At 39.7% G+C, this 26,507-nt stretch overlaps 4 protein-coding genes, 1 long non-coding RNA gene and 1 other non-coding gene across 8 annotated transcripts in view; 2 read left to right on the top strand and 4 right to left on the bottom strand.

The window, feature by feature from the left end:
• Nucleotides 1–10,381: 10,381 nt before the first annotated feature.
• Nucleotides 10,382–14,020, bottom strand: ccdc174 (coiled-coil domain containing 174). The gene is made up of 11 exons (XM_076037133.1): nt 13,869–14,020; nt 13,562–13,669; nt 13,376–13,476; nt 13,227–13,285; nt 12,994–13,141; nt 12,781–12,873; nt 12,542–12,678; nt 12,349–12,443; nt 12,128–12,275; nt 11,837–11,989; nt 10,382–11,219 (listed from the first exon to the last, which is right to left on the bottom strand). The coding sequence occupies exons 1-11, from the start codon at nt 14,004–14,006 to the stop codon at nt 10,549–10,551; spliced, it is 1,851 nt and encodes a 616-aa protein (XP_075893248.1). The 5' UTR covers nt 14,007–14,020; the 3' UTR covers nt 10,382–10,548.
• Nucleotides 14,021–14,271: 251 nt separating this feature from the next.
• LOC142896013 (U6 spliceosomal RNA) lies at nt 14,272–14,377 on the bottom strand. Its single transcript, XR_012928289.1, has one exon. It is a non-coding gene; the product is annotated as a U6 spliceosomal RNA (small nuclear RNA).
• A 1,408-nt stretch (nt 14,378–15,785) lies between these two features.
• Nucleotides 15,786–17,607, top strand: ghrl (ghrelin/obestatin prepropeptide). 2 transcript variants are annotated; one of them, XM_076037134.1, is made up of 4 exons: nt 15,786–16,400; nt 16,776–16,853; nt 16,921–17,035; nt 17,119–17,607. In XM_076037134.1, the coding sequence occupies exons 1-4, from the start codon at nt 16,287–16,289 to the stop codon at nt 17,136–17,138; spliced, it is 327 nt and encodes a 108-aa protein (XP_075893249.1). In that variant the 5' UTR covers nt 15,786–16,286; the 3' UTR covers nt 17,139–17,607. The 2 variants fall into 2 exon arrangements, with proteins under 2 accessions (XP_075893249.1, XP_075893250.1); XM_076037135.1 differs by having other exon boundaries at nt 16,924–17,035.
• Nucleotides 17,608–18,197: 590 nt separating this feature from the next.
• tatdn2 (TatD DNase domain containing 2) lies at nt 18,198–22,406 on the bottom strand. 2 transcript variants are annotated; one of them, XM_076037129.1, is made up of 6 exons: nt 22,317–22,406; nt 21,247–21,526; nt 20,090–21,139; nt 19,838–19,965; nt 19,413–19,596; nt 18,198–18,620 (listed from the first exon to the last, which is right to left on the bottom strand). In XM_076037129.1, exons 2-6 carry the CDS (start codon nt 21,514–21,516, stop codon nt 18,480–18,482), a joined length of 1,773 nt encoding a protein of 590 aa, XP_075893244.1. In that variant the 5' UTR covers nt 21,517–21,526; nt 22,317–22,406; the 3' UTR covers nt 18,198–18,479. The 2 variants fall into 2 exon arrangements, with proteins under 2 accessions (XP_075893244.1, XP_075893245.1); XM_076037130.1 differs by lacking the exon at nt 22,317–22,406 and having other exon boundaries at nt 21,247–21,367; nt 21,457–21,532.
• On the top strand, nt 21,429–23,034 carry LOC142895829 (uncharacterized). The gene is made up of 2 exons (XR_012928264.1): nt 21,429–21,517; nt 22,200–23,034. It is a non-coding gene; the product is annotated as an uncharacterized LOC142895829 (long non-coding RNA).
• Nucleotides 23,035–24,473: 1,439 nt separating this feature from the next.
• The window catches only part of vhl (von Hippel-Lindau tumor suppressor), a 2,454-nt gene continuing 420 nt past the window's right edge, over nt 24,474–26,507 (bottom strand). The window contains exons 1-3 of the mRNA XM_076037131.1: nt 26,451–26,507; nt 25,921–26,043; nt 24,474–25,507 (exon numbers count right to left, since the gene is read on the bottom strand). The exon at nt 26,451–26,507 is cut by the window's right edge and continues 420 nt beyond it. Of these exons, the coding sequence (XP_075893246.1) occupies nt 25,326–25,507; nt 25,921–26,043; nt 26,451–26,507 (362 nt within the window). The 3' untranslated portion in view covers nt 24,474–25,325. The remainder of the gene's footprint in view (nt 25,508–25,920; nt 26,044–26,450) is intronic.

Genomic DNA, 26,507 nt, shown 5'->3' on the forward strand with positions numbered 1-26,507 from the left:
CTCCTCCTCCTCGCCCTCTCCCACCTCCTCCACCGGGACTACAGTCGCTGTAGGGAGGAGTGCGCACATATACAGGATGGCTGCTGAAAGCAGAGCTGCCCATGTGTCCAAGCTTCAAAAGGTTTGGGGTCGCCGTTTTATTCGTTAGTCTTTAATTATGACAGATCACATGGAAAAAGGCTAAATCGGCCACCTGTTTTGTATTATTTAGATTTTTATTTTATTTATTTTTTATTTTTTATTTTTTTTCATTATTAGTTAAACGGTGCTTTATTAGGACGGTCTGATTGGTGTGCTCTTTTCTACATAACAGGAAACTCTCTCCCTGTTTCCTGCTCGGCCCAACTCCACATCCTTCATTGCGTTTAACCCCTCAGTGAATTAAACTCACTCACTTTTGAAGTAAAGGGAACTATTTCTATGTGACGGTCAGATATCTGTACCTCCCACTATTAGAAATGCAGACTTGACTCCGATTTGACTCCATATTTAGTTTTGTTTTGAAATTATTATTTTTTTCTAATTAACTGCTAAGACTAGCTTTGTATTTAAACAATTAAACTATCACTTTGAGCCCACTGATGTACTGTTGCTGCCCAAATAGTGTTGGAGCTACTTAATCTGAAATCATGTGTGTGTGTGTTTTTCTGCTTTAATCGTTGACCCTCTAATGTGTGTAGACGTATTCATGTCCTCAAGAAAGACACAAACACCATTAGATTAATATATTTGTGGTATCTAACTGAATGAATGTGTTAGAAAAAAAAATAATTTTGTTTTGTTTTAAAAAAGAAAAAGAAAAAAAGCTTTGTAACTTAACACAAAAGCGTAACTGATCACACAAAAGTGCCAATAACACAGTGTTTTGCTCATTGAAAAACATTATGTGGCTGCACCTTTGAGCACCTTCATTGTCACGCTATGGTGTTTCAATGTGAGTCAGTAATGGGGAGAAAGGTGGACCCAGTCTAAAGCAAGACAGAGAAATGATACATTTAAGCACACACAATGACATACTAAAAAATTGTAGGTCATTTTTTAAAAATCCAGTCTTAGCATATTATTTAGCCAATTTTATATGGCTAGATCAAGCTACTTCTCCATAAACTGTACATGGTAAGACCAGCCTGCCTATTGTTGTTGCATGCAGCATAGTATACAGATTTACCCACAAAACATTTCCCTCTTCTCTCAACATCTGCTCTCAACATCTGCTTTACACTGTCCTAATGTGGTGACATTGTCCCCCCTTTAAACAAAATGAATGTGTGCTTTCTGTGAGGCGGAATCAATAAGAAAAAAGGCCTTTATGTACATGGATCTCAATGGAAAGGTTAACCGCATGAAAAAAAAAAATCCAGTGCAGAAGTGATTTATTAAATGTGTAACAGGAACAGCATTGAACGGTATTGCATTGGGTGTGCGGTGTGAACCCCGGGGTCTGTCTCTGTGTTTGTGTCTCTTGTTTTGCGTCAGGCGAGGAAAGAGCGCGTCTCCTCCTCTCTCCTACACCGAGGTGAAACAATAAGGCCACGGCTTAAAAAAGGAACTCCATCTTGATACACTCCTTCCTGTAACTGTTTCTGAGTCTTTCAGCAAAACTGGAGCACAGAGGGCGTAGTCACCGCCACGCTTAATAGATAATTACAGTTATTTTCAACCGGGGTCCCATTGTCCTACTTCGGACATCATAAGGTATGTGAGATTTAGCAGAAGAAGAAGAAAAAATGATATAAGTCTCGAGTTGATGGAACTGACGCAAAACAAATGAGCAGAAATTTGCTTTCTGGTAGTGGGTTATCGCTGAAATGCCCAATTTCTTTATGCTACATTCTTATGCATTTTATGAAAACCTTGAATCAATACTGAGTTGTTGTTGTTTTGGGTTTTTTTTAATTAATTTTACAGTGTGAGTTTATTCAAAGGGGGAAAATGGGCTGTTGCGCTAAGTCCAAGCTACCTTCACCAAAGCCAACATAACAAGGAAAAATAGACACACAGTTGTGTATCCTTGAAAAACGCACTTGTATTGTCTTTGGCAGCGCTCACTCCAGTAAACTGTTGTGGTTTTGAACCAGCAGGACGCAGGAACCCACTCTTGTCACTGTTGTCTAAATTTAGTTTCGTGACAAGGAAGAAAACAAAAAACACAGCTGGTGGGTTGTTTTTGTTCTTCTATGAGAACCTCTGACATGTGCACAATGGGGCAGTCTGACAAAAGGAAAGATGTAAATCTGAAATTTATGGCACAGATTGTAAACACACCTTTGCTGTTGAACCAGGTTTAGTAAACAAGAAAAAGGGCTATTCTAAAAATGTCACTTGTACTGCAATATGTGCTCTGGAGTACCTTGGCTTAAATGAAGCCTTATTACAGCAATCTGCAGACTCAATATAAACAAGTTTTGTTCATATGTTGTCAGTAAATATCAAAACATTCAATTATTGTGTTGAGGTTTTTTTTTCAACACTCAAAGGGTCAATGTTATATCATAACCATTTTAGACATTCTTTCTCATTTTTCGTTCCAAATGTATGTAAATCAACCTAACATGTATATCCAAAACACTATGGAGCTCCAGAAAACAGCATATATAGACCTCTGTTGGAAGCTGTTTATGTAGAAGGGGAGAAGCTGGTGGGTGTCCTCACTTAGAGTGATACCAGCGTGATTTCAGAGCATTTAGCGACATCACAAAAGGGTCATTTCCAGAGTGTTTCAGCACCCACTCTCCCCAAATGTGGGAGGATGAACATTTCTCTCACAGAATTCGCTGACTAAACATTAGTAAAGTTCATTTTCTTTAAAAAAAAAAAAAAAAAAAGAAATATCTGATTATCCATTAATTGAATTTTTCAATTTGCATTAAAACACTGTTAAAATTATTCATTGGCAAATTAATCACTGTTGATTTAAGTGGCAGCATGTCGCTGAGACTAAACAGCACATCCATCAGGTTGTTGTCATGGGGAGCAATAATTCTAATGACAGGCGACATTAGTGTGAACACAGGTCACACATCTCCATGAAGCCACACTGGATTAACCTAAACTGACCTCCAGTCATGAGTGTCATGTGAGTCAGAAATAACCTGTCAGCGTGTGGAACTCGCTGCAGATGTCAGCTAGTATTAGATTTGTCATTCTCACGCCTTCACGATGACTCTTCTGACTCACTGGGTGTTTTGGTTCTAATCCGCCCAAACTAAATGAGATACCCTGTCAGAATGCCATCGCAGTCCTCTGAAGCCTTCTGTCTGAAGGGACGCAGGGTCAGAATTTGTCACAACACAGGGTGTCATGCGCAAATCTTTGATAATAATTATTATTCAATTATGGTAGTTTATGTTAACATTAGCAAGAATTTTCAGGTTTGTGTCACTAAAAATAAACATAAGCACAAAAAAAACTAAAGAGAAATACTTAAACCTAATGCATTGCGATGGCCGTCTAATTTTGAAAACATTATCAACAAATAGCCCCTTAAATATCCAGTGTGTAAAATTTGGCATGATGTAGGATTTTTATTTTGGTAAAAGCTTGACATAATTCCCATAAATACATGAATAAGTGTATACTCGCGGTACAATAAAAGTAATTTGGTATCTATCCTTTGAACGGTTCTCATATATAAATAATGTACATAGATCAAGGGTCTTGCTCCTAGATGCTGCCATCTTGCACCACCATCTTTTTCCAGAAGTCTGACAGTGGCCTAAACACCAAACGTGCCTTCTTTAAAAAAAAAAAAAATGACATACTGAACCTTTAACTCCACTCTTTATCACAACTAAATAAGGTGCAAAAACAGGACGTTGTTAATTTGTTTTGAAAAAAATTCAGCATTATTACTCCAACAGTCCTATAATTTGCACTTGGGTTTTGCTTCTTCTTCTTCTCTCGTCTTGTTTTGTTTTGTTTTGTTTTTTCAAACCAGTGTGTTTACCTCATGTGTTTATCCAAACTGCCATTAAGTTTCATTAATAATGAAAAGAAGTGCACGGGGGCTGCAGTCTTTATTTATTTCAGGGGCAGCATTAATCTTGCACTAAGGGACACATTGAGATGCAAGCAGTCGCTGCAACAATCAATAGTGGCCATGTGACAGCAGCACTGGCAAAAGTGACAACAAACAGCCAAGACACATTGTCTCACACGCCCTCGGGAGAGCGTTTAATTCTCCCCCGGAACTCAGTCACACCGAGTCACGTTTCACCATCAAATTAACCACCGTGATTTAAATTGACAAGAGCAGGCGATTTTTTTAAACAACAAAGTGGAACGACACTGATTCTTTTCACAGCATCCTTAAAACTTTAACAAGGAGACGTTGTCTGCTCTCTGTTTATTTTAAGAAAGTTAGAATAATTGACATATCAATTTGCTTCTGTAGGACACACACACACACACACACATACGCACACACACACACACACACACACACACACGCATTTTAATTCAATATTATTTGTTTCATCCAACCATGCATCTTCTCCTGTTCATCCAGAGTTGGCTGGCGGGTAAACAGGCTTCAAAGGGAATTCCAGGTCTTCCTCTCCCCAGGAACACTTTCTAGCTCCTCTTGAAGAACCCCAGAGGAGCTCCAAGACTAGGTGGGATATTTAATCACTCCAGCAGGTCCTGTAGTTACCCCAGGAACCTCAGAATTCAGTGATAAATCAAGAACTTCACCATGTGGTCGAGCTTCTCCTTCCCTGCAATGATCCAGTGAAGCTCCTGCATTACTACGCTGCTCCAAACTGCCAGTCCCACATGAACAAGACCCCATGGTAAGGGACTGATAGTACACCAACCCCCTAACTCAGGATGGCTCTCCTCCACCCCTTGCGCCCTGCCAGCGGGGAGCTTTTTAACCGCCTCAGCAACTTCTACCAGGAAAATGAATGATTCTTCCCCATTGTCTTCCCATCGTGCCTCCTAACAAGATGACCTGTTAGTTAGATCTAGAAGCTCTTTCCATCTCTTGACCACCTTTTCGGTCCAGGTTGGCCCTGCTAGCACACATACCGAGAATTGTTCTGTCATTGCCCAAGTGGGCGTGGAAATCTTCCACCAGAACTCGGGGATGTTTGGATGACAACCCGTCCAGGACAACCGCTCAGAGACTCCGAGGAGCCTGATGATTTGCACTGCAGTCAGGTGCATATGCAACCACCACAGACAAAATCTTCATGCTGGCAACATGAAATTGTGTGGAGGTCACCCTCTGATGAGGTTACATTGTTCTGTGGGCTTCCGTATGGGACGTGCTTTATTTACATACTGGCATTTCACAGTGACGCAATGCCGTGGCTCGAACTTGGCTGCTTGCCAGCAAAAAGCAAACAGGTTCTCAGGAGGTGAGAGAGCTTGAACCAACCAAGCATTGGCTCCAGCACCAACACCAAACCAGCACCTGGTTGTTCCTGGTGGAAAAGGGGTATCATGAGAACCCCCTGCCCCTATGGTTTTTGATCTGTACTCTAGCCCTCACTGTCTTCTCTGATAATGACACTGGTTTTACGTCATCATTTATGAAAGTACATCTAAAAGGGAAGGCCCACTATTTTTTTTTTTAAATTGTATTTTCTTGATATGGAATCAGTCCATTGTTAACTGTTATGGGCCGCAGTGTTTACATGAAGTCGTGCTAAACTTGCTGCTTGCTAGTCAAGCAGATCTTCATCCACCATGAAAGGCCCCCTGTAACATTCTTTTTTATTCTTGCAATATGATCTTTCTTCCAGTTTTGCTCAGCCTGCTACAACTGAAACATCTTTTCCAATCCAACTCCAGTACCCCATGAAGTGAGGAACTTATCACACAAATACAGATACAAGCTCAGTGTGCACGTGAAACATGTCTTAGTGTTTTTTTGTCCGTTTTTTTTTTTTTTCTTTTTAGAACATGAGTCTGAATCTATGGACAAATCATCCATTAAATGATAAGACTGAAGCTTGGTATAAAGGCCAGGAGAAATAAATCAGTGTTAGGCACCTTGTAAGAGAAAAATAGAGAAATAAATCCTGGTGTTCACTAATGCTGCATGTCAATTAATATTTAAAATACTACTACTTCTACTACTACTACTACTACTGATAACAATCATCATCATCATCATCATCATCATCATCATCATCTTAGTAATAATCATCGTACTAATTAATTAATCAGGGTGCAAAGATGCGTGTTAAATCTTTGAACTGTACACACGCTCATGCTTAGAATTATTTCAAGACAGATTTGCTTGGACCTGTTTGCATGTTTAAGAGGTTTAACGGCCTGGAAATGAAAGTGAAAAACAAATACAAGGAGTGAGAATTTTGTGAGGTGTGACACCTCGGATAAAAGCAGCTTCAGCAGCAAATGTGCTGTGACTGATTTAACTTCTGTCACTGAGAATAAAAACAGTTATTTTTTTTCTTTCAACAAAATTCTATTTTGAGTAAAGACAACTTGTCTTGGAGGTGATTTTTCCTTAACCAACAAACTGTTATACATAGCACATAGGTAACACAGGAAGATTATAGATATAATTTAGAATTACATGAATGTTGTGCTGACTGAATATTCTCAATATATATATTGGGATTGTGAAAATTGTGCTTTTATTTGCCAGGTTCTTGGATGTGAGGAGTTGTATCAGCACTGAAGCACGTGATCTTCGTCCCCTGCATCTGGTCAGCGGAGACCAAAGGTCTAATTTACTTCATAAATCCAATTGCCCCGCGTTGTAATTTGGCCCGCCGCCAAAGGCTTGTCGTTTGGGACTCTGCGGGGGTCTTTGTCCCCTCTTCCTGCGCTGCATCTGCTGCTGAGAGACTCACATTTTCGCCACCGCGCTCAGTGGCACCAGCCTGCCTCTTGCATGCGGTGGTTTGACACAACGCAGCAGGGTGGGCGTTATGGCCTGGTGGCTGCATTAGCTCTCATTACGCACGCAGCAGCTCATTACTTCTCACCGTGGGGTGATGGTGATGGAGCGACCCAGACCTCTGTCGGATCCACATCATCTCACCACAGTGTGGCTGTGGCCATACGCGGCAGTGAAAGAAGAGAGCGCTGAAGGATCATTAAGGCAGCAGCCTGACAAACTGGCAGAGCAGTGCGGGATGAAGATGCAACAAGGGTTTCCATTGTTTTACCTACTGAACTCCGGTCAAATAGATAATGTTTACTTAGCTATTTTATCTTTCAAGGATCATTTTTGAGTGCAGATGTGAGTGGAAATGATTGGGTTTTTATTAAATGCAGCTGCATGATCCTCTTCAAGTGTTCTTAATAAGAGCAATAAGTGCAGCAGCAGCAGTTGCAGTAGTTAGTAAGTGGTGGGATGAAACAGAAGCCCAGCGTTCAGCCTCCCCCTGCTTTTTCAATTACTTCATATACTATGGCATTTCTACGAGGGCAACAGATAAAAAAAAAGTTCAACTCCTGCAGCGCTCCAGAGCTGAGATAAGCACACAGAAGAACCACTTGCGGTCCTGCAGGAATCACGTCGTGTTTAAAAAAAGGAATATGAAACAAAGCGGCTCCATCTCAGGTGATGCGGGACAGATGGGGAAATTAATTTCGATGAATAAACCTGCTTATGTAGCAGAAGTGAAATTTAATGAGCTCAAACGACTGACTGATTTGCCCCTCTCTCTGAAGAGCTGTAGTAACATTTAACAACTCCACAGAAAACTCCAGTCAAAGGTACTCAGTCACTTCTTCTGAAATGTCTCCTACTGTGTGTGTATGTACCCTTTACACTATAAAATGTAGATTTTTCTTTAGAGGTTTTGATATGTTTAATATTGTTTGTACGTTGCATATTTTATTTTTATGTTACATTGCATAGTTATATATTATTTGTATATTTTATTTTGTTTTAGATGATTTTATTTGATGTCGTCAGATTCCACTGATGTAAAGGTTATGACAACTTGGACGTGCTTACATTTCTGCTCAAAACTTGAACTGGTGAGTGACCTTTATTCTGCATTCATTTATTGAGAGTCCTGATGTTTCATTCAAGCGGTGGAGTCTTAATGGCCTATTTTCTGAATGGAGCAAGTGGCTAGGTTTGTTTCTTTGTCAATTCATTTTTTTGTTGACGTTAACAATTTATATATTTGTTGTATTCTGGTTCGCTTTATCTCCTATTTTCTTGAACGCCCTTTAAACTTCACTGCTCTTTTGTGAAACAAAAATCTGCCAGTCAGAAGTAGAAACAACTCAATGGATTTCTGTGCTCTGGGAATGACCACTAATGAGTCTGATTCTCATCAATATCATACTCCAATGCCCAGGTGGTTGGTGATGATGATAAATGGATTATGAACAGCTGCGGTCAGTGTGTCAGCACTGACTGTAGCACCACATTTGCAAGGAGACCAAAACAAAAGCACAGACTAGTGCAGAAGGCAGTATCTATTGTCCTGTTTGAGAAAAACATAGCCTTCATGCTGAGCAGACGATGCAGCTTATTTCAAGGATGATATGCCACTGTCTTGATAGAAAGCAGCATGAACAGAGAAGCTACCTCACCTGTCAAAAAACACACATTGAAATGAATGACACTGAAATTTCTCAACATACCCTCTTTTCTCCGTGATATGTATTTTTTTTTTATTTTTTTTTTTTATGATATCTTATCAGTCAGTAATTGGTAAACAAAAAAAATACAATTAACAATGTGTTATTTTGTTCTGTATAAAAGCCATCCCTTGTTTTAAAATCAGAGGGTTGCTCAGATTAAACTGCCACTGCTAAATGCAGAGATGATTGCTCAGTAGGATCCGCCCCTGGCTGGAGGGAGGATCCATCTGTGGGACACACCCTCCTGCCACCAATAAGTGATTAGACCCATTACAGTGGTGAGTCAGTGGCACACACGAGCTCATCCGATCAACACACGATTGTCAGGCTGCTCGTTGCAAGGGAGAAGGTGAGCATCATGGTGAAACTGGAGAATGTTCTACAAATTCTACAAAAACAAATGGCAAGTTGATCTTAACAACAGTCTGCCTGGCACGCAGAACTACGTATAGACTTCATCTAAAACTAGCAAAAGCTAACATGAAGATAGTTTGTTTTCACTGACGTTAACACACCAGGAAAATCCACCGAGTACAGCATGATCGTGGCGTCGGTAAAAAATCTATTTAGTTGAGCTTTCAGTGATGTGAAAACATGTCAGACTTACAGTATAGATCACGGACGTGTGGGTAAATCATCAGAGGCAGAGGTGTGTTTGAAATACTAAGCAGGTTGGACACTATGAAACCATTTGCATTGCTAAAATTACTTCGAACCGCACAGTAGAGCGCAAACTGTTAACACAGGTGCACAGCACCATCTGGTGGATAAGTTTTACAGGCATCATTCTGGACTCAACTGAAACTCAATTTTCTTTCTCCAAATTGTGAAGAAGTGATGTCCAATATTGACTTCTCTTTTTTTCTTTTTTTTTTTTTTTAACCGATATCCCGATATTGTCCAACTCCTAATTTACAATACCGATATCAAGCGATATATGCGGTCATGGAATTAACACCTTAATGTCTAATTTGTACTGTGATGTCCCGCTGGATGCAGAGATAATGATGAATGTAACCACTTCAAGGTTTTCCAAATTAAAGTAAACATTCTGGTCAAAATAATAATCGTCAGTTACGAACAAGCTATTTTGTTAGTAGCCAGCCACCACTGAAAGCACTCTGCTGAAACACGCGTGTCGCTTGCTGTTACACTTTAATGCGGTTTGATGACATCATCAAGCATTGTAGAGACGAGTAAAGTATTGTTATTTACTATTTAGTAATATCAGGAAATTCGATCAATTAATTCTTTGGCATGCCTACTAAATTTGGGAGAAATTTTTAAAAAGTCATATTTTTATAATATTCTTTCCCCGATACCGATATTTTCCGATATTCATTTTTAATGCCTTTATCGGCCGATAATATCAGGAGGCCCATAACGGACTTCCTAAGTGTAAAGCTCCAATATTATGCAAATCCTTCCTATTTGTTTATATCAATAAGCTGTCTGTATCCTGTCAATTTACGTCAACAATAATACAATTTATTTATATTACTCGTTAAAAAATGTATTTGCTGAGGAACTGTACATAATTACAGTTTGGTTGGAACATAAAGAGTCAAAACAATGGATCAAAAAAACAAAAAAAGGCTAATTTAAATTAAAAAACATAAAAAAGAAAGTTACAGAGGGTTAAAATGTTGATGTTTAGGTATGGTATCTGTAGAATCTTTAAAAAAAAATGTATGTAAAATTGATTGCATGAAACCCAAGAACTGGGAAAATGGACATTATATGGGGATTTTGGTGGGAAAAATGGTTTGAAATATATGAAAGTCATGAGCAGGGGAGGTAAAATGATTTCCTTTTATTAAGTACTTCAAATGACAAGGGCTGGGACTTTACCCGTTAGTATTGTGATTTCCTTCAAAAGGAAACAAGTATAGTCAGGAAGTACTTGTCTATTTACACTCACAATATGAATCTGTGAAGCTGAAACTGCAAACTGTATTCTAGAGTTCAGAAAGTGTTCCTGTAGAAATTCAGCATGTCGTCCAAACTCTGTCCAGGCTGCTGAGCGTGCCTGGTCTCTGCAGGCTGAGGAGGCACCCCTGGGGGAGGAGGTTGGCCTGGGGGAGGAGGCACCCCTGGGGGAGGGAGCACCCCTGGGGGAGGGGGCTGTCCTGGGGGACAGTGAGCGGGCTGCCCTGGCGGTGGCTGCCCTGGATGGGGCTGAGGACAGTAGGGTGGGTACTGGTACGGGTTATATGGGGAAAATGGAGAATAAAGATGAGGTGGGGCTCCAAACTGAGGAGGAGGAAAGGGAGGATAAAAAGGAGGAGGTGGATACTGAGGCATGACAGGAGGAGCCGAGCCAGCGGCCGAGCCAGCGGCCGAGTCTGCTGTGTGATTCGAAGGCGGGGTGGTCTGCACTGGAGAAGGACTCGGAGGCTCTGGTTGGCTCTGAGGGGGTGGGGGAGCAGTTTTGGGTTGAAACTGTTCTTCCTCCTTGTTCTCTGAGACTTCTCCTTGCCCCTTTGTCCATGTCCAGGATGTCTTTGGTTTAATCGGCTGAGTTTTGTTCTTGTCCAGTTTGTGTTTTGGCCCTGGAGGAAAATACTCAGTGGGAGGCGCAAATTCTGAATCTCGCTCGTCACGACGCCGAGATTTCCACTCAGTGAACATAAACTCTGTAAGAAAGAAAAATCACAACGTTTTCGAGGTACAAGGTTACCCAGAAACCAAAGGAGTCAATAGCTGAGTTTTCCATTACCCTGAGAATTGTGCAAAGCCGAAATATCGCAATAAAAAAAATGGTAATGGAAACACCTAAACTTCGAAAAACCTCTCAAATGTCCCTAAAAGGTTTTGACGCTCTCATGAGGTGGTTTTCCAGACGTATCGTTACAAAGGTATATCGCAAAAGTGTCATGGAAACACTTTTTTCGCATTTACACGTCAGCGGACGTCACGTGACCAGTTCACTTCAAGTGAAAAATGCGTGTTATGTTTGGATGGAGGAGGAGACAGAATTTCTTTTCTTACAAGTAATCAAAGAGAAAAACATAACAACCATTCTTGACTCTTGACAGCAAAAAACATTGAAATGCAGATTTATCGCAAAATGTTTTACACCTCCATCCGCCTCAAAGTGGGGTCTCGCGGGACGAGATTTTACGAGAATTACGGATTATGCGCTTCACACCATTCAATGGTTTTATTTTGAGAAAAACTGTTGTGGAAACACAGCTAGTGTGAAAGAAAGATGCACTTTAAGATTGTAAAGCTTGAAAGCAAGGAATCATACCTTTCCCTCTGTCCCACTCTCTGACATGAGGAACTCCTGGTTTGGTGTCTCTTCTTGTCTGGATTTCCACTTCCACCCTTCTCGCGATGCTGACTTCTGGAACGTCCTCTGACGGAGGTGGAGGTCCTATAGGTTCCTCTTCCTCCTCTTGATCTAAAATGAACAATTGCAGGGAAATATCTGTCAGCATTTATGTGTTCGCCGAACTGCAATAGCGCAGCTCAATTTCCCACCTCAAAATGAGAAATGCAAGAAACACAGAAAGTGGGCAAAGCAGATGTGACTTCTCACCTTCGACCTCCACATCTTGGGGTTCATCCTCTGTTCCATCCAGCTTGGCCTTCTTCATCTTCCTCTGCCTCACCTTTGCCAGTCTCGCCCGCAGGATGGCCTGCCGCTTTTCCTTCAGTTGCTCCCTCTTACTGCGCTGCTCTGTTGTCTGAAGAAGCAAACTTGCGTTATCTCTCTCTATCATTTACATCACATCAGTGATTTTAGGCTCGGATGCTCACCTGGTCTCGGAGCATGTCGAGAGTTTCTCTTTGCTTGCTGCGCTGTTCTTCATCATGGGCGAAAGAAAAATAACCCACGCCGAGCTCTCGAGCCTCTGACAAAGAGAAGGAAGCCGCAAACATACGTTTTAGAGACCATTACTCATCACTTATTATCATTACAGGAATGTAGATAAGATGACGGAACAGAGACCTTGTCCTCTAATGTTTTCATAGTGGATCGGCCCAACAGGCCTCTTCATAGCCTCCTCTTCCTCTCGTTCCCATTCTTGCCTCTGCAGCTCTCGACGCATGTCCTCGGACAATAAGGTCTTGTCGGTGGATATTTTTCTACATTGGAGTCGATAATGCCAAATAAGCCAACATTGAGTGTCCACTCCTGAGAAAAGCTTTGCCAGTTGTTCAACGGGTTGTTGTTTGCAAAACACTCACCCTTTTCCAAGGTCTTGATCCATTTTCTGAAAATCTGGCAGGTCTTTCTTCATGCATCTTCGAGATCGCCCCAAAGCATCCACGTAATCCACCCTTGAGAGAAACAAAGAAGTTTAGAAAACAGGAGCCATGTTTGTAGTGGCTACAGCTAAGATTGTGTTGCGCTCTCAGTAAATCATAGAGACACTTCATATGTAAAGCGACGTTCGTTACCATTCCTCATCAGGATTTTGTGGGGGAGGAACCGGAGGCAAGTTGCCCCTGTCCTCTTCATCTCTGTCCCTTTGTAGGTGGGCTGCTTCCCTCTTGTCAATTATCTTCTGGGTGAAGTCAACCAGGAACAGGCCCTCTGTTTCTTCATCTAGTGTAATACAAGAGAACTTGATGGTGACATCTTCAAAAATCTTTAGCACTCACTGTATCAGGTCGGTACAAACTTTACTCACCTGGGAAGTCTCCTTTTGTCATTTGTTCGTAAAGCTTGGCCTTTTCTTCCAACTTGCGTCTATTACGAAGAAGAAGAAAAAAAGAATTAAGGAGGAGTTGTTCAACGATGTAGTCACAGCGATTCTCCATCTACGTGTGTTAGACCCACTTTGAATTATCCAAGTTGTTCTGCTCCTCGGCCAGCTGCTCTGCATCCTTCTCGGCTCTTGCTGAAACACCAGGATTCTGTTTACTCCAGATATTTGGCTTCTAGAGAGGAGTGTGCGGTAGGGTGAGCGACCTTAGGGTGAAAATGTACAATGCACTTCGAGTCTGAAAACCGAATTTCAGGTACCTTCTCTTTGGCCTTTAATACGGACCCAGCACCAACGTTTTCTTGCCCGAGTTTTTCCTTTTTAAATTGTTCTTGTTTTCTGTAGAGTTCAGCTTTGAGGTCGACAAGCTGTAAAAGGAAAAAACAACACGTTTCGACAAATGTAAGTCACAAATTACCTGCAAACGTGTACTCTTTCGCCGATTAATTCCATCTATGTTGTCTGATAGCAGGTTAGCAAACAAACTATGCAATACGCCAATGTCAAACAGACGTACAAGGTTTAAATTAAATATGTTGCTGATTTATGTTTCTGAGTTTCCATTACCGATGAGGCGGTCACGCGAAAAGGTTTTTTCTTTTTATCCATGTTTTGTATACTAGACTTATCCCAACATTTGACTGAGACTGCTATGTAGCTACCGTACTCGTTTTCTTCGTTGGTATGACCGTCCGACCAGGACATCACTCGACCGCCTTCTAGCGGCCAGAATTGTTACGGACACCCTAAAGTGTATACAGATTCTCTAGATGAACATAAAAAATAAGCACAGCCATTATAAGAATAGCGTTATTTATTTAGTCTATTACGAAACTATTTATTTTAGACATTGCAATTGACATTTGACATTGATAACTTTTGTAACGTTTTAGAATTGCGTTCATTCGTTTGCTGCGTTTAGGGTTTATCTTAGTTTTGTAGGAAAATGATAAAACTATGGTCGTAGTTTCAAAATAAGGAACGCTTCACGAATTTGCGTGTCATCCTTGCGCAGGGGCCATGCTAATCTTCTCTGTATCGTTCCAATTTTAGTATATGTGCTACCAAAGTAACACGACAGCAAAAGGGAGGGGTCTCGTATTTATAGGCACACAAAACAGAGAGTAAATCGGCTCACGGTGCAGCAGAAGGTCGCTCAACGTCAAGTTTTTGAAAACATACATATAATATTTGTACTAATGTAAAACATGTATCTGGCGTAATAACAGCCCACCAAAACGTATTAAATAAACATTGTATCCTGTTTATGAATAGGTTCACAAAGGGCTGATGGGAAATATTGCGGCAACTCTTTACGTCACAAGTTTTGATTCGTGGATGGGAGGTCACAAGACCAAAAGGCTCGCTCATAGCTCCGCCCCCCACACGCTCCTCCCGGCGACGAAGCACTTTCTATAGTTGTTAACCTGAGATGTCTGTCAGATTTGTTTTATTTTTTAATTGAATCATAGTACATTAATAGGAAAAGAGACGAGAGTTCCCGTGTGGTATGTAGATAGATAGATAGATAGATAGATAGATAGATAGATAGATAGATAGATAGATAATATTTTTGTACAAACACGCAAAAAGATTTTTATAAGCACTGTTTTTAAGAAATAACTAGTATATAAACTATATTTTATGAAAGTAAAATGTGCTTTTATTGTTGTTATAGTGCACGCACACACACAAACACATTTAAGTATTTTATTTATGTCCACGTATATACAAACTGCAATAAGGACATAAATACTATCAGTGCAAATAAACCAAAGGGAGTCAATCAGATACATTTGTGCTTGTATAACAGTTAATGTACACATACAGTCAGGAGGCTAACAGACAGTAACACTGTGACACCACATCCACTCTATGGGTACAAAAAGCAGCACCTTCTCCATACTGAGAGGCTATCAATGACAGCAGATATAGAGCAATATCTTGTTAGCTGTTTAGCCTTTCTCTTAGAGGTACCATCCATCTGAAGGTCTCTGACCACTAGTCTGTCTGTACACAAGACCTAGGCTACCAAATCTAAAAAAATTTAGACTTGTAGCCCAGGAGGAGAAATGGTCTGCTTAAGCTGTTGATATTTTAGCAACTCGGTTAAGAAAGCTTCTTCCAGGCTGTGATCAAAAGTACAGCCAACCTCAAGAATGAGCACCTCACCACTACTCTCACTTAACCACCACCACGTCAGGGGTGTTGGCTGAGATGTTACAAAACACATCAGAATCATCATTGCACAGAGGGCCCCAAGGGTAGAACTGATCACTTCCGATAACAAGTGCACAATCCTGTCGTGTCTAAATATATGCAGCCCTTTTAAGCATGAAAGCCATTTAAGATGTGGGACAAGGTTTTAGTAATCTGTGCTTTGCAACATACAATATACAATATACAGGTGTCTTCGTCAAGTCAGTGTCCCTAAATCTTGCCACCATGTAATTGGTTGCTTAGCTATTTGTCTTATCAAGAAACTGGACATTTTACCTATGAAGTGACTGCTGAGAGTATTTTTACATTTCAAAACCTAAAAAATGACTGAAATGATATAATGGACTAATGTTGTACTGCTCATGGCTCAATTACAGATAAGCAATGGAAAATGCAGGTCTTACGTACAGAACTGTTGATAAAGTTTATTTTCTCTGTGTGCAAACACCCTGTATTACTTAGGCATGCCTTTGTGGCTGTCGCCATTTATCTGTAGTTCCTTGACAGCCAAAATATTGCCTAGCGGAGCAGCTGCTTTCTGGTTACAACACAGAAATGCGTGTGTTTGTTTTTTTTGTTTGTTTTTTTATCAATTTAAACATTTGAACAGTCGATGTGACCTGTTAAATGGCATTTGATTTGATGAACTGCTAAAACAAAGGGAGAAGAAAGGTATATAAGTGAACAAGTCCAGATGCAGCTCACATTTGTGACTGTACATGGTTGTTTTTTTTGCCTTTAGATCGTAGATTTTGATGTTTGACTATGTTTCTGAAAAGAAACACCTGTTTGCTTGCCATTTTGCTGTTTTCTTTGACAGTCTGGTTTAAGTCAACCAGTGCGGGCTCCAGCTTCCTCAGTCCCTCTCAGAAACCTCAGGTAAGGAGACGTGGTCTTAATAACTATTTATTTGTGTTTCCCTGGAACCATATTCTTGTTGTAATGAAGCTCACTCATTATGTACAAGGTCTTGGTCAGTGTTTTTTATTTTTCATTCTGATATTTCATACAATTTTGTGCTTGTTTACTGAGTATTCACCTATATTTATTTTTAAAGGATAAGCAGCTATTACATTTGTATTGTGCATTTATCATATTCTACATTTACTTATTTGGAAAATCAATGATTGCCTCAATTACTGAATTTTTGAAATAATATACCTTGTATACATTATATTTACGTAACTTTCTACAGTATAATTTATAACACCAGTCTCCAAAACGTTGCATCATTGTCCGTTTCTGTTCAAACAGAGTAGGACCAAGCCGTCCAGGGTTGGCCGCCAAGCCATGAGAGAGCCGAGTCAACCCAGTGAGAACAACCAATTCACAGTAAGTACTTGCAACTTACACAATACAATAATATTTTCTGACTAATCACTCTTCCTTCGGCTTGAAGCAGATAACTGCTCCTTTTGAAATCGGCATTACCATGAGGGAGGAGGACTTTGAGGAGTATGGCGTTTCCCTGCAGGACGTTGTTGAGCATCTGCTGGGATACAAGTGGACAGCAGGTTTGTCTGCTTCATTCAAATACAGTCCCCTTCAGTCAGTGTATAGAAAAAAATGTTTAACAAATGATTTGTTTTATTTCCAGAGACTCCGCCACAAAAATAAGGACATGAATTTCAATTGTTCTGTTTTGTCTTCAACTCTCTTCAGAAAGTGTTCATTTTAGCACCAAGCCCTCTTGGTATCCCCTTTTCTCTGCTATCCATGTGCTGTAATGTACTTTCATGTAACTTCCACTCAATTAACTTAATTTATATTTATCAGATGTAATCTTTAAGGTTACCAATCATTCCATTCTCTTATTTTGTTAAACTGACTGCCAGAGGCTCCAGTGAGTGAAATAGTGGTCCTACTTTCGCTTATCATTAGTGACAACCAGGAAGCTCAACCGTCAATTGTTATGTTTTCTGTACTATAGTAAACGATTTCATTCTCAATCACAATACTTGTGTGTGTCTCAAAAAAATAAAGCATAAATGTGATTTCCGTGCCCATTCTTCTTCAATCTTCCTTTTGGCGGATACATTATGAAACATGTCAAAAGCTAAAATACTCTGCTTGGTAGGAGGAATGGACAGAAAAAAATCTATTTCCTGTTATTTGGTTTAACAACTCAGACGGCTCTGACTCAACAGAGAGATTTACCAGTCTGAGGAATGGTTTGCGACTACAGGGATATGAACATCTTTGCTTACACGGTGAAGACCTGCACTTTGGAGTTTATTGAAAGGGTAGGACATTGCATTAACAAAGAAAGGAACAAGGTGGTGCAGCTTCCTGTACAAATCTCAGGAACTAGGTCAAGCACCACCGAGCATTTAGAGTCCTGATTGATTCTACCTGTTGTGTTGTCTGTAATACACACAAATACACATGCAGACACAGTTACGGTGCGCTGCCCTGGAGACAAGAATCAAAGCAGAGCGAGAGGCATTTTCAGCACACCGGTCTTGCTAACCTGATGACAAACAACTACTTTCATCTGCTCATTTGATGCAAAACTTCAAAGAACTGATAGCAATGGAAGTAGGCCACCTTACGATTCAGCTTATGAAATGCACTCGAGATAATTGTGCCCCAACAGCAGTGGTCTGGCAGAGGCTTGTCTAGCAAATTTCCTCAGTTCGGTCAAGTCTGAACTTATTTGAAGGATTGAAAAGTATAAAACATATTTTAATAAAGCTTCTTTTACAAACAAAACAAAAAAGGCAACAGAAAAGGTTATATTATGGGCACAAAAAAACAATACAAAATTACCAACTATATGAAAAATAACATCAACTATAATCAAATGAACCCTCACCTTAAATATCAGAAATTCTCGTTTTAATCACAGCTTAGTCTTGCAAAATACAAGAAGAGTCAAGAAATTCAAAAGGAGATTAGACATAAAACTTGGAGATCAGCCTCTTAACAGTTTGCATGTTTTTCCATCAACTCTAAATTCTATATACCATAAAGTTGAGTGGTGTTGTGTCTGATGGTGGTGAGAACCGCATCCATACTCTCCTCTTTCAGCAGGCTGAGCTCATGCAGTGTATGGATGCCCATTCCTGGGTGTGAAAACTTGTGCACATGCCCCTTCATCTGTAGACAACATCATACGAAACCACATGGATATATTAGTGATGCACCACATGCAACTCATTGCGTTGATCCTCCTAAATAGCAAACAGTGTACCACAGAAAGAACAGGAAGCAACGCTGTCAGTCAGGCTCAAAAGACACAGGCTCTACCTCCCTGCTTCCGAGTAGAAGGTGACAACAGGGCATCTGTGTGATTTTGTACCGTTTCCTGCTTTTGCCCCATCATATTTAGAACTGTATGGTTCTTCTCTTGCTGTTCATAGTCGTTAAACTACTGCAATGTTTTGCAAAAAATGAATGAATTAAACAATGATTAAGCTGTGCTGCACACGTGTCTTCACAAAATACACATGCAATGAGGATCATTTTACCCCAACCAGAGAAACATGACCGGAAAGAGTATGTGCATGGATAACAATCCAATTAAGGATGGGTATAAACCACCACTGCAGAAAAGATCGGATTAAAGTCTTCAGATTGGTGTGTTTACATTCAGCGCTTCAATTCCGCTTCAGATTTGATGCTTCAGATTTGATTCTGATTATTTGTGTCCATGTCAACAGCCAGTGACAACCGCCAGTGACTCTATTTAGTTCACTGTAAGCATTGGCATAAATTTAGAGAGTGTAAACATTTTTTAATGCAGATGCACTAAATCTTCATTTGTTCACTTTATTGGTTTATTTTTGGATGTCAATATATATATATTTTTTTTTTTAATTCTGTCAAATATTGTTATTACTATTAAGGGACTGGGAAAAAACGTCTACAGTTCTCATCTCATCTACTTACATGTCTTGGCAGGAAGAACGGCGCATCAGTCTCCAACACAATGCGATTCAGGGGGATGTGGCTGAGAGCGTTTCGAACTTCTGCAGCCTTCACATAGGTGATCAGGGCTGTGAAGCCCACATACAGGTTGGGAAACTCTCTCAAGAAAGGCTCGATCACTTGATAGCTGTTAGTGAAACAGTGCCTGGAAACCACAGGTTTAATTGACAACAAGAGCTCAAATTGAAACATCTCAATTAGCATTCAAAACAATGACAATGTTACCAACTTAAAAAAAAAAAGACCATCAGTACATGCAGGTGAGAGAGGAACCAAACTAGGTCTCAATTTAATTCTAAATGATTTCAAAAGTTACCCACTTACGTTGCCAAAATCACGTTGATAACAAGAATTGTGTAAACGAGAGCTGTTTAGTGCACCCTCACCTGTGAATTTTGTAGTCTGCGGGGACACACTTCTTCATGATTTCCATCAGATCGTTATCTGCTTCCCTGCAGTGGATCAACAGGGGCTTCTGCATGGCCACAGCCAATCGCAGCTGTCGCTCAAAAGCCTCGAAAAGAGGAACGGAGAAAGAAACACAACTGACTTTAAATGAATCTTTTATTCAATAAGTTCTCACAGCTTCATTTTTGTTAACAATGCCGTAAGGGTTATTATTTCAGATCAGAACAAACCTCTTTTTGCTTGCTGATGTCACAGGAATTTTTGTGGGAGTAGTCAAGACCCATCTCGCCAAAGGAAACGGCTTTTGGGTGACGCATGGCCATCAGTATGTTGCGTTCGTGGACAGCCGAGTAGTGATTGGCAAAGTGGGGTTGGCAGCCGAACGCTCCCCACACCATGTCTTCGGCCAGCAGACCCTGCCACAGACCCTCCTTCACCATCATCCTGGGGTTGCAGAAGTTGGTGATGCAGCCCCTGAACTCCGGGGTGAAACTGTCTCTGTGCAGCTTTCGGAAGCTCTCAAAGGTCCCTCGAAAGCCAACTTTTCCGTAGAGCATGTCCAGGTGGCAGTGTGTGTCAATGAAACCCACATGACTGTGGAGGTGAGGTTGGGCCCCCAAAGACAGCCTTCTTTGTGAAGTGTCTCTAGGAGATCCGGAGCAGTTGGGCCCCCGAATCGATTCAGCGGCTGAGTGTCTGCGTGTTGTCTTGAAGTGCACAGGCAGAGCAAATGGATCCGAGAAATGGGACATGCCTCTCCAGGTGGGAGGGCTTGTACTAGGTGAATGGGAATGCATGGCTGAGAATAAAACTTTCATTTGTACTCGTGTTTCATGTCTGTTTCCAGTGACCATCTGGGCGGCTTCAGCGTTTCCTTTAGTTGACAAAGTGTGAGAAAAAACTGTGGCTTCTTCTGTTGGCAGTGAAGGATCTGGACATTGTTGACTGTCTTCATCAACGGACTCACAACAAGACGAGGAATCTGAGATACACTCCAGATGTGGGAAGGATATGTCACTGTACTCAGCTTCAGAGGAATTCCTGCCAAGGAATGAACTGTTTTCCAAAGTGGTTTTGTTGCTCCTCTCTGGTGTTGAGGTACTGGACTTCTTGCTTGAATTACTGATGGTCGCCATTAATGCCATCCTGCAGATAGCCTTCGATCCCTCCTCAGGCGTTCGCTGTGTCTTCCTTAAAACAAAGGAGTGAGATGTAGAAGGAACTACTTGCTCAGTTCCAGGGAATTCAATTTGCTCAGACAAATTGTTTGGTGGCGTTCCCTAATAAAATAAAGCACAAAAGGAAAAATCTGCACAGGAACAGAATTACAGACAATAATGCCTACTTATGTAGTACTCTGTTGTGAAGTCTTTAAGTTTGTATTTACTTCTGCAGAGATCTTTAGCTTAGCTTTACTGTGAGAGGTAACATCTTCACCAAATATTTTGGATTTTCTCTTTGGGGTGCTCAAACTCATTGAACCAAGTCCATCAGGTCCTGGAGAGTCACTGAGCAAAAATGTTCTTGAATCTTCATTAGGCCATGGACTCCTGGAAGTGGGTGTACTTGGACTTGTACCTCTGCTCTTTGGACGTACAGGTGATTTGTCTACTGTTTGTGGCCATTTCCCATTGGCCATCTCTCTTCTGCTGTGCATGGTTCAGATTCTGTTTAACAAACAAAGGTAAAATGACAATCCTATGAGGACATTCTGTGCATAATTAAAAATAAAAATAAAATAAAAATCATATACTGTATAATCATCTATACATATAGTTTTAAGAATTTTATAATGGTGATAGATAATCCAACGTAATGACTCACAACTAACTCAACTCTCAGTTGCTTCCCCATGATATTCAATATGATGTAACTTTGTATCTGATGTAACTAAGCAATGTTTTTTTTTATTATTATTATTATCATAAATTGCAATTCACATAGAAGTAAAAAGCAACATTTAATTTATTTAGGCACTGTAAAAAAAAAATTAAAAAAAAATACAAAGGAGAAATAAATTGTACAATGTCAGGTAAATGTTCAATAAAAAGGCAGTCTTTTATTTAGTGACAAACCTTTTTTCAGTTTCACCATTCACCAAGTATTGCAGCAGCAAATTAAATCGCACTCTTCAATTGTTATTAGTATTAGTATTATTAGTATTAGTATTAGTATTTGGCATTACTATTAATGTACAACAATAGTATCTCATTACAGGTTAGCTAAAAATTAATTGACCGAGACCTTATCACTGCTAACTCTCGATACACACAAGAACGTTCCCGAAGTCCACATTTTCTTGTAAAATAAAACTTTAAGATCATACTTAACTGTTTTGAGCGTTTTTTTTTTTTGTTTTTTTTTGTTTTTTTTTTCCAACCGAGCTGACACGACACAACAACGAAGCCGTCAGTGAAAACACGGCAACGACTGGAAGCACGCGGAGATCGAACACACCTGAGTTAAGTTCGTCACGAAGATTGTTAGGCCTAGCAAGAATAGCATTTGCTTCCGCATGGGAAGCTACTAACGGGTGAGGATAAGGGCCATTTTCCTCTGCACTAGAAAATCTGCTTCTGAATATTAGTCCAAACTCAACGAAGTCCAACAAAGATATTCAAATACTGCGAGGGAACACGAACTTGGGCCTGAGACTTTCGGTTTCAAAGCAACGCTTGTTTATTTTTGTTGTAAGATTTAACATCACATAATCCCTAATGGTAGGATAGCTATTGTTAGATAACAGAACGAAAAGGTAACATAAGATAGAAGTAAAATGAGTTGATTTTTTTTTTTAATGTCTTATTTTCAATTTATTGCCTTATAAATTGGTTCAATCAACACAGCAATCAGCAAATTTCTAAATGAGTTGGACAAAGGGTATGCAAAAATAATTCAGAAACAGAGTGCTGTATTAAAGTAACACTCATGTCTAGTATTACTTTCACAATGTTACTGGATAATGTTTACTAATATCGTTAGTCGTATTATATCGATAGCAGAAACAAGAACACTGCTTCAAACTTTTGGTAATCCAAGAGCAGTCTTGTAAGCACCAAAGTTGTTTCCCTTACCTAGGGAGAAGAAAGAGAGATGAAGTTCACGTCATAAAACATGCCATTGTAACATTGAGTCAGCTATATTAATGTAATGAGTAAATTGAGTTACAATACACTACTAATGTCTGGAGTCAGTTATTAACCACAGAATGATAGGAGATACCGATTCAAGATGAGAGAATAAAGTGAAATTTCATCTAATTTAAGAACATCAGATTATTTATTATTATTCAATCTTTGAGTCTGCACTTACACGGCAAGGTTTTTTTCTCAGGGAGCCAGTAGCAGAAGTTTCTTCTGGCATGGTCATTGAACACATTTCTGTGTTCAGGCATGTTTTGAGGTGAGCTTTTTGATGCGTTTCGATTGAGACCTACAGGAAAATGTGACATTGAAACACCGAGGACATATGCGCACATTTAAAACAACTCATAGTAAATAAAAGGACCTACGGTGCTGTTGGCACAGTGAGGGAACACATTTTGAAAGTGCAGTTTCACCCTGAGCCAGAGCAGGTACGCAGCAGCGGTTGTTGGCATCCCAGTTTGAAGTGCCTTGAAGTTTAATATACAGAGTGGTTTTCAAGTGTTTGACGTTTCCTCAGTGATGTATCGATGACATTCTACCTAACTCCTGTACAGTATTAGTAGTACTATTCCAAATGTAAAGATATTTTTTTTACACAAACCCATATGCCTGATGAAATCAACTGGAATTGGTGAAAGATAACTTGGAACCTGTACGTCAGAAGAGATACAGACATCTACAAGAATATCAAGTGTTGCATGTTTTCGGTCTGTTGCCAGAGGACGTTTTCTTTCTTTTTTTACGTCTTACCTTTGTTTTCATCTTACTCCAGTGGTCTGTGTGGAAATGTTTGAACATGACGTAATGACCCCTTGGCCAAAATGTCATGCTGCCAAAAAAGATTTCAAATTTGAGAAGGAAAATGGTGCAGAGAGAGTTAAACGCAACAACAATTCCTGGTTTTACTCACTGCTCTTGTCTAAAACGACTGGAGTCCCATGATTTCTTCTGTCCTCGTGTCTGCATGTTTTAGATGCCTCTCCAACCTGTCCACTTTAACTTCAACACAAAAGATGGTTTAAGTTACTCTGTCGCTTAGTTACTGCACCCACTGCTGTGTGAGCTGTTTGCTGGAGCTGGATACATTTACGCATAAATGATTGGTTGCCTTTCATGACCGGAACTTCAGGCTGTCCGGTTGCTAATTCTGTCAAGTAACTTGTTGCAAGTGTTTTACATTACACACCAATCATTTAATGGCATTGAATAATCTCAAGTTAAATTTTGCTGTTTTTTATCCAAAATAAAAAATATGTTTCTGATCTTAGATTTAGGGTTGAGCTAATTTCATATGACTAGAATTCAAGACTATTTACCATTCATATTTCAAGCTTTGTTTAAACAATATAGCAAAAAAAAAAAAAACATATTTTTTTAATTTTATTGAGCAAAACTTTAAAAACAAATGTGGAAACAGATATAGAACGATAGATATGAGCATCTACTCTAAATAATGAACAAGGCAGAACATAATTAAACATATTTTATTTGGACATTGCCAAGTCACAATAAAATTACAAAGTTCCAATTTTATACAACTGTAACAGGTTTTGTTAGGCATTGCCTCCCAGCTTTACTTGTACAGTGTGGTTCCAAAACTGAATTTATTTATGACTTGTAGTGATCTTGTTTAGGACAGAGCAAAATAATAATAAAAAAAAGTATTATCATTGCTTTTTATATAAAATATATATATATGTCTATATATATATGTATATTTACATTTCATGTTTTACAGAAATAGATTATAATACAGTACAAATGCATCTATGTATAATGGGAAGCAAAGAATGACAAAGAAGGCAAAATAACTGTAGACTCGTCAGTTAGTGTGAGCCACAAAAAAAGAAAATACTGTCAATTTAATTTCATCTAACACATTTTAAGTCACCGTCCCTCTTTTTAACTTTATAACAAAAATAAACAGTTCCATGGACAGTTCACACAAGGCTTAACTGCTGGGCTTAGTAGTGTAGGCAACCAAGATACTAGGATAAATTTAAATAATCTTTACATTAAGAACACTTCTTAATTTAGAATCGTTATAATCAAGAGACAAAAATAACTACACAAAACAAAATGCAACTTGGCAACACATAGTCAAGAATAGTTTCGCCAAACAGGCTTCAAATGCTCCTCATCTTTTGGCCAGCCTTCCTGAAAAAATAATCTCTGACATTCTGGTAAAACATGAAAACAACGCTTTAACTCAACATGGAATAATGTCTCTTTAAATTCCAGTGCCATGTCATTTTTATATTATTGATACTGGCCTCACTGCACCACAGGGTGCCATCTTTAAGGTCATTCGTTCATTCATTCATTCTCTTTCTTGCTGTAACTGATTCTGAACTCGCTGGTTTATGCGCCGGAGATCTTTCAAAGCACTGGGCTGATCTTCCAGCTCCTCATGGAGACAGCGGGCTATTTCCAGCCTCCGGTAGTCCGCAGGTCGCACCAGGCGACGAACAACCTGAAGAGCACGTTCTTTCAAGCTGTAAACTAAGGCAAGCAAACAAGTTAGTCCATATCATTTGATTTACACCATAATGTTTTGAGGTTAAAAATTGTTGCACAAGGGCTCTCCGGGTGAAATAGACTATGTACAAAAGCTTAGAGATATTCAACTTTCTTGAAACTGAAATTTATGGAAAACATAAAAAGATGCAACAGCAATATTCCATCATGAATGTAGATGCATGAAACAGTGAATCAACAAAAATCCTTCATGAGAAATAAAGCTTATTTTGTGCTTTGCTCCAACCTCCAAGTGTTTTGTGATGCGCTGTGCAGTGATGTTATAGAAAAGTGGACGACTCTTTTGTTATTAGTTATTATAATAATTTATATTACAAATTTTAAGTGTTATTATTTTGTGTTTACAAGGAAACATTACGTTTGCACTGTTATCTTACCAGGTAAAGTGATGTTGACAGGTGTTGCATGCCCACTGTCTACAGGCTTTGGAAGAAACAGGTCTTTTCCATTGACCTTCAGGGGCTCATCTGTGTTTGCGTCTCGGAACATCCACGGGTGACCTTGAATGAAATGGTAAGGTTTTTCCTTCTCGTTGAAGAAATGCATTACACACTGTGGCCCAAAGGTGTCAGCACTGCGCAGCCCATTTAATCACCACATTCAGAATAATTGTGTAGTACGAAAACGCTGCTTGGAAATTGGTTCCCCTTGTACAAAAAGTGAAGCGTCTTGACAGGTCGTCACATGCACACGGGTGACAAAGAGAAGGCAACTAATTTAAGTTTAAGTTAGTGTCTCAAAGTCTCAGCTGCATCCCTTTCTTACACGTTCGCTATGGAGGAGACATTACTCATTTCGAATGTGTACATTTTAAAAGTGTAAAAACAACACAGCCATCTTCCTTCTGAAGTAGTGGCTTCGAAAGTCACAAAATATATATTTTAACTTTACGCAAGACATACATTACCGACAAATGTTGTCATTTTTCGCCCCATTCCCGGCTGCAAGTCGTCGAAGGCTTGAG

Source organism: Nelusetta ayraudi, unplaced genomic scaffold, assembly GCF_046127955.1.
Source record: "Nelusetta ayraudi isolate G7.1 ecotype Tasmania unplaced genomic scaffold, CSIRO-AGI_Nayr_v1 ptg000050l, whole genome shotgun sequence".
Classification (NCBI taxonomy): Eukaryota; Metazoa; Chordata; class Actinopteri; order Tetraodontiformes; family Monacanthidae; genus Nelusetta; species Nelusetta ayraudi.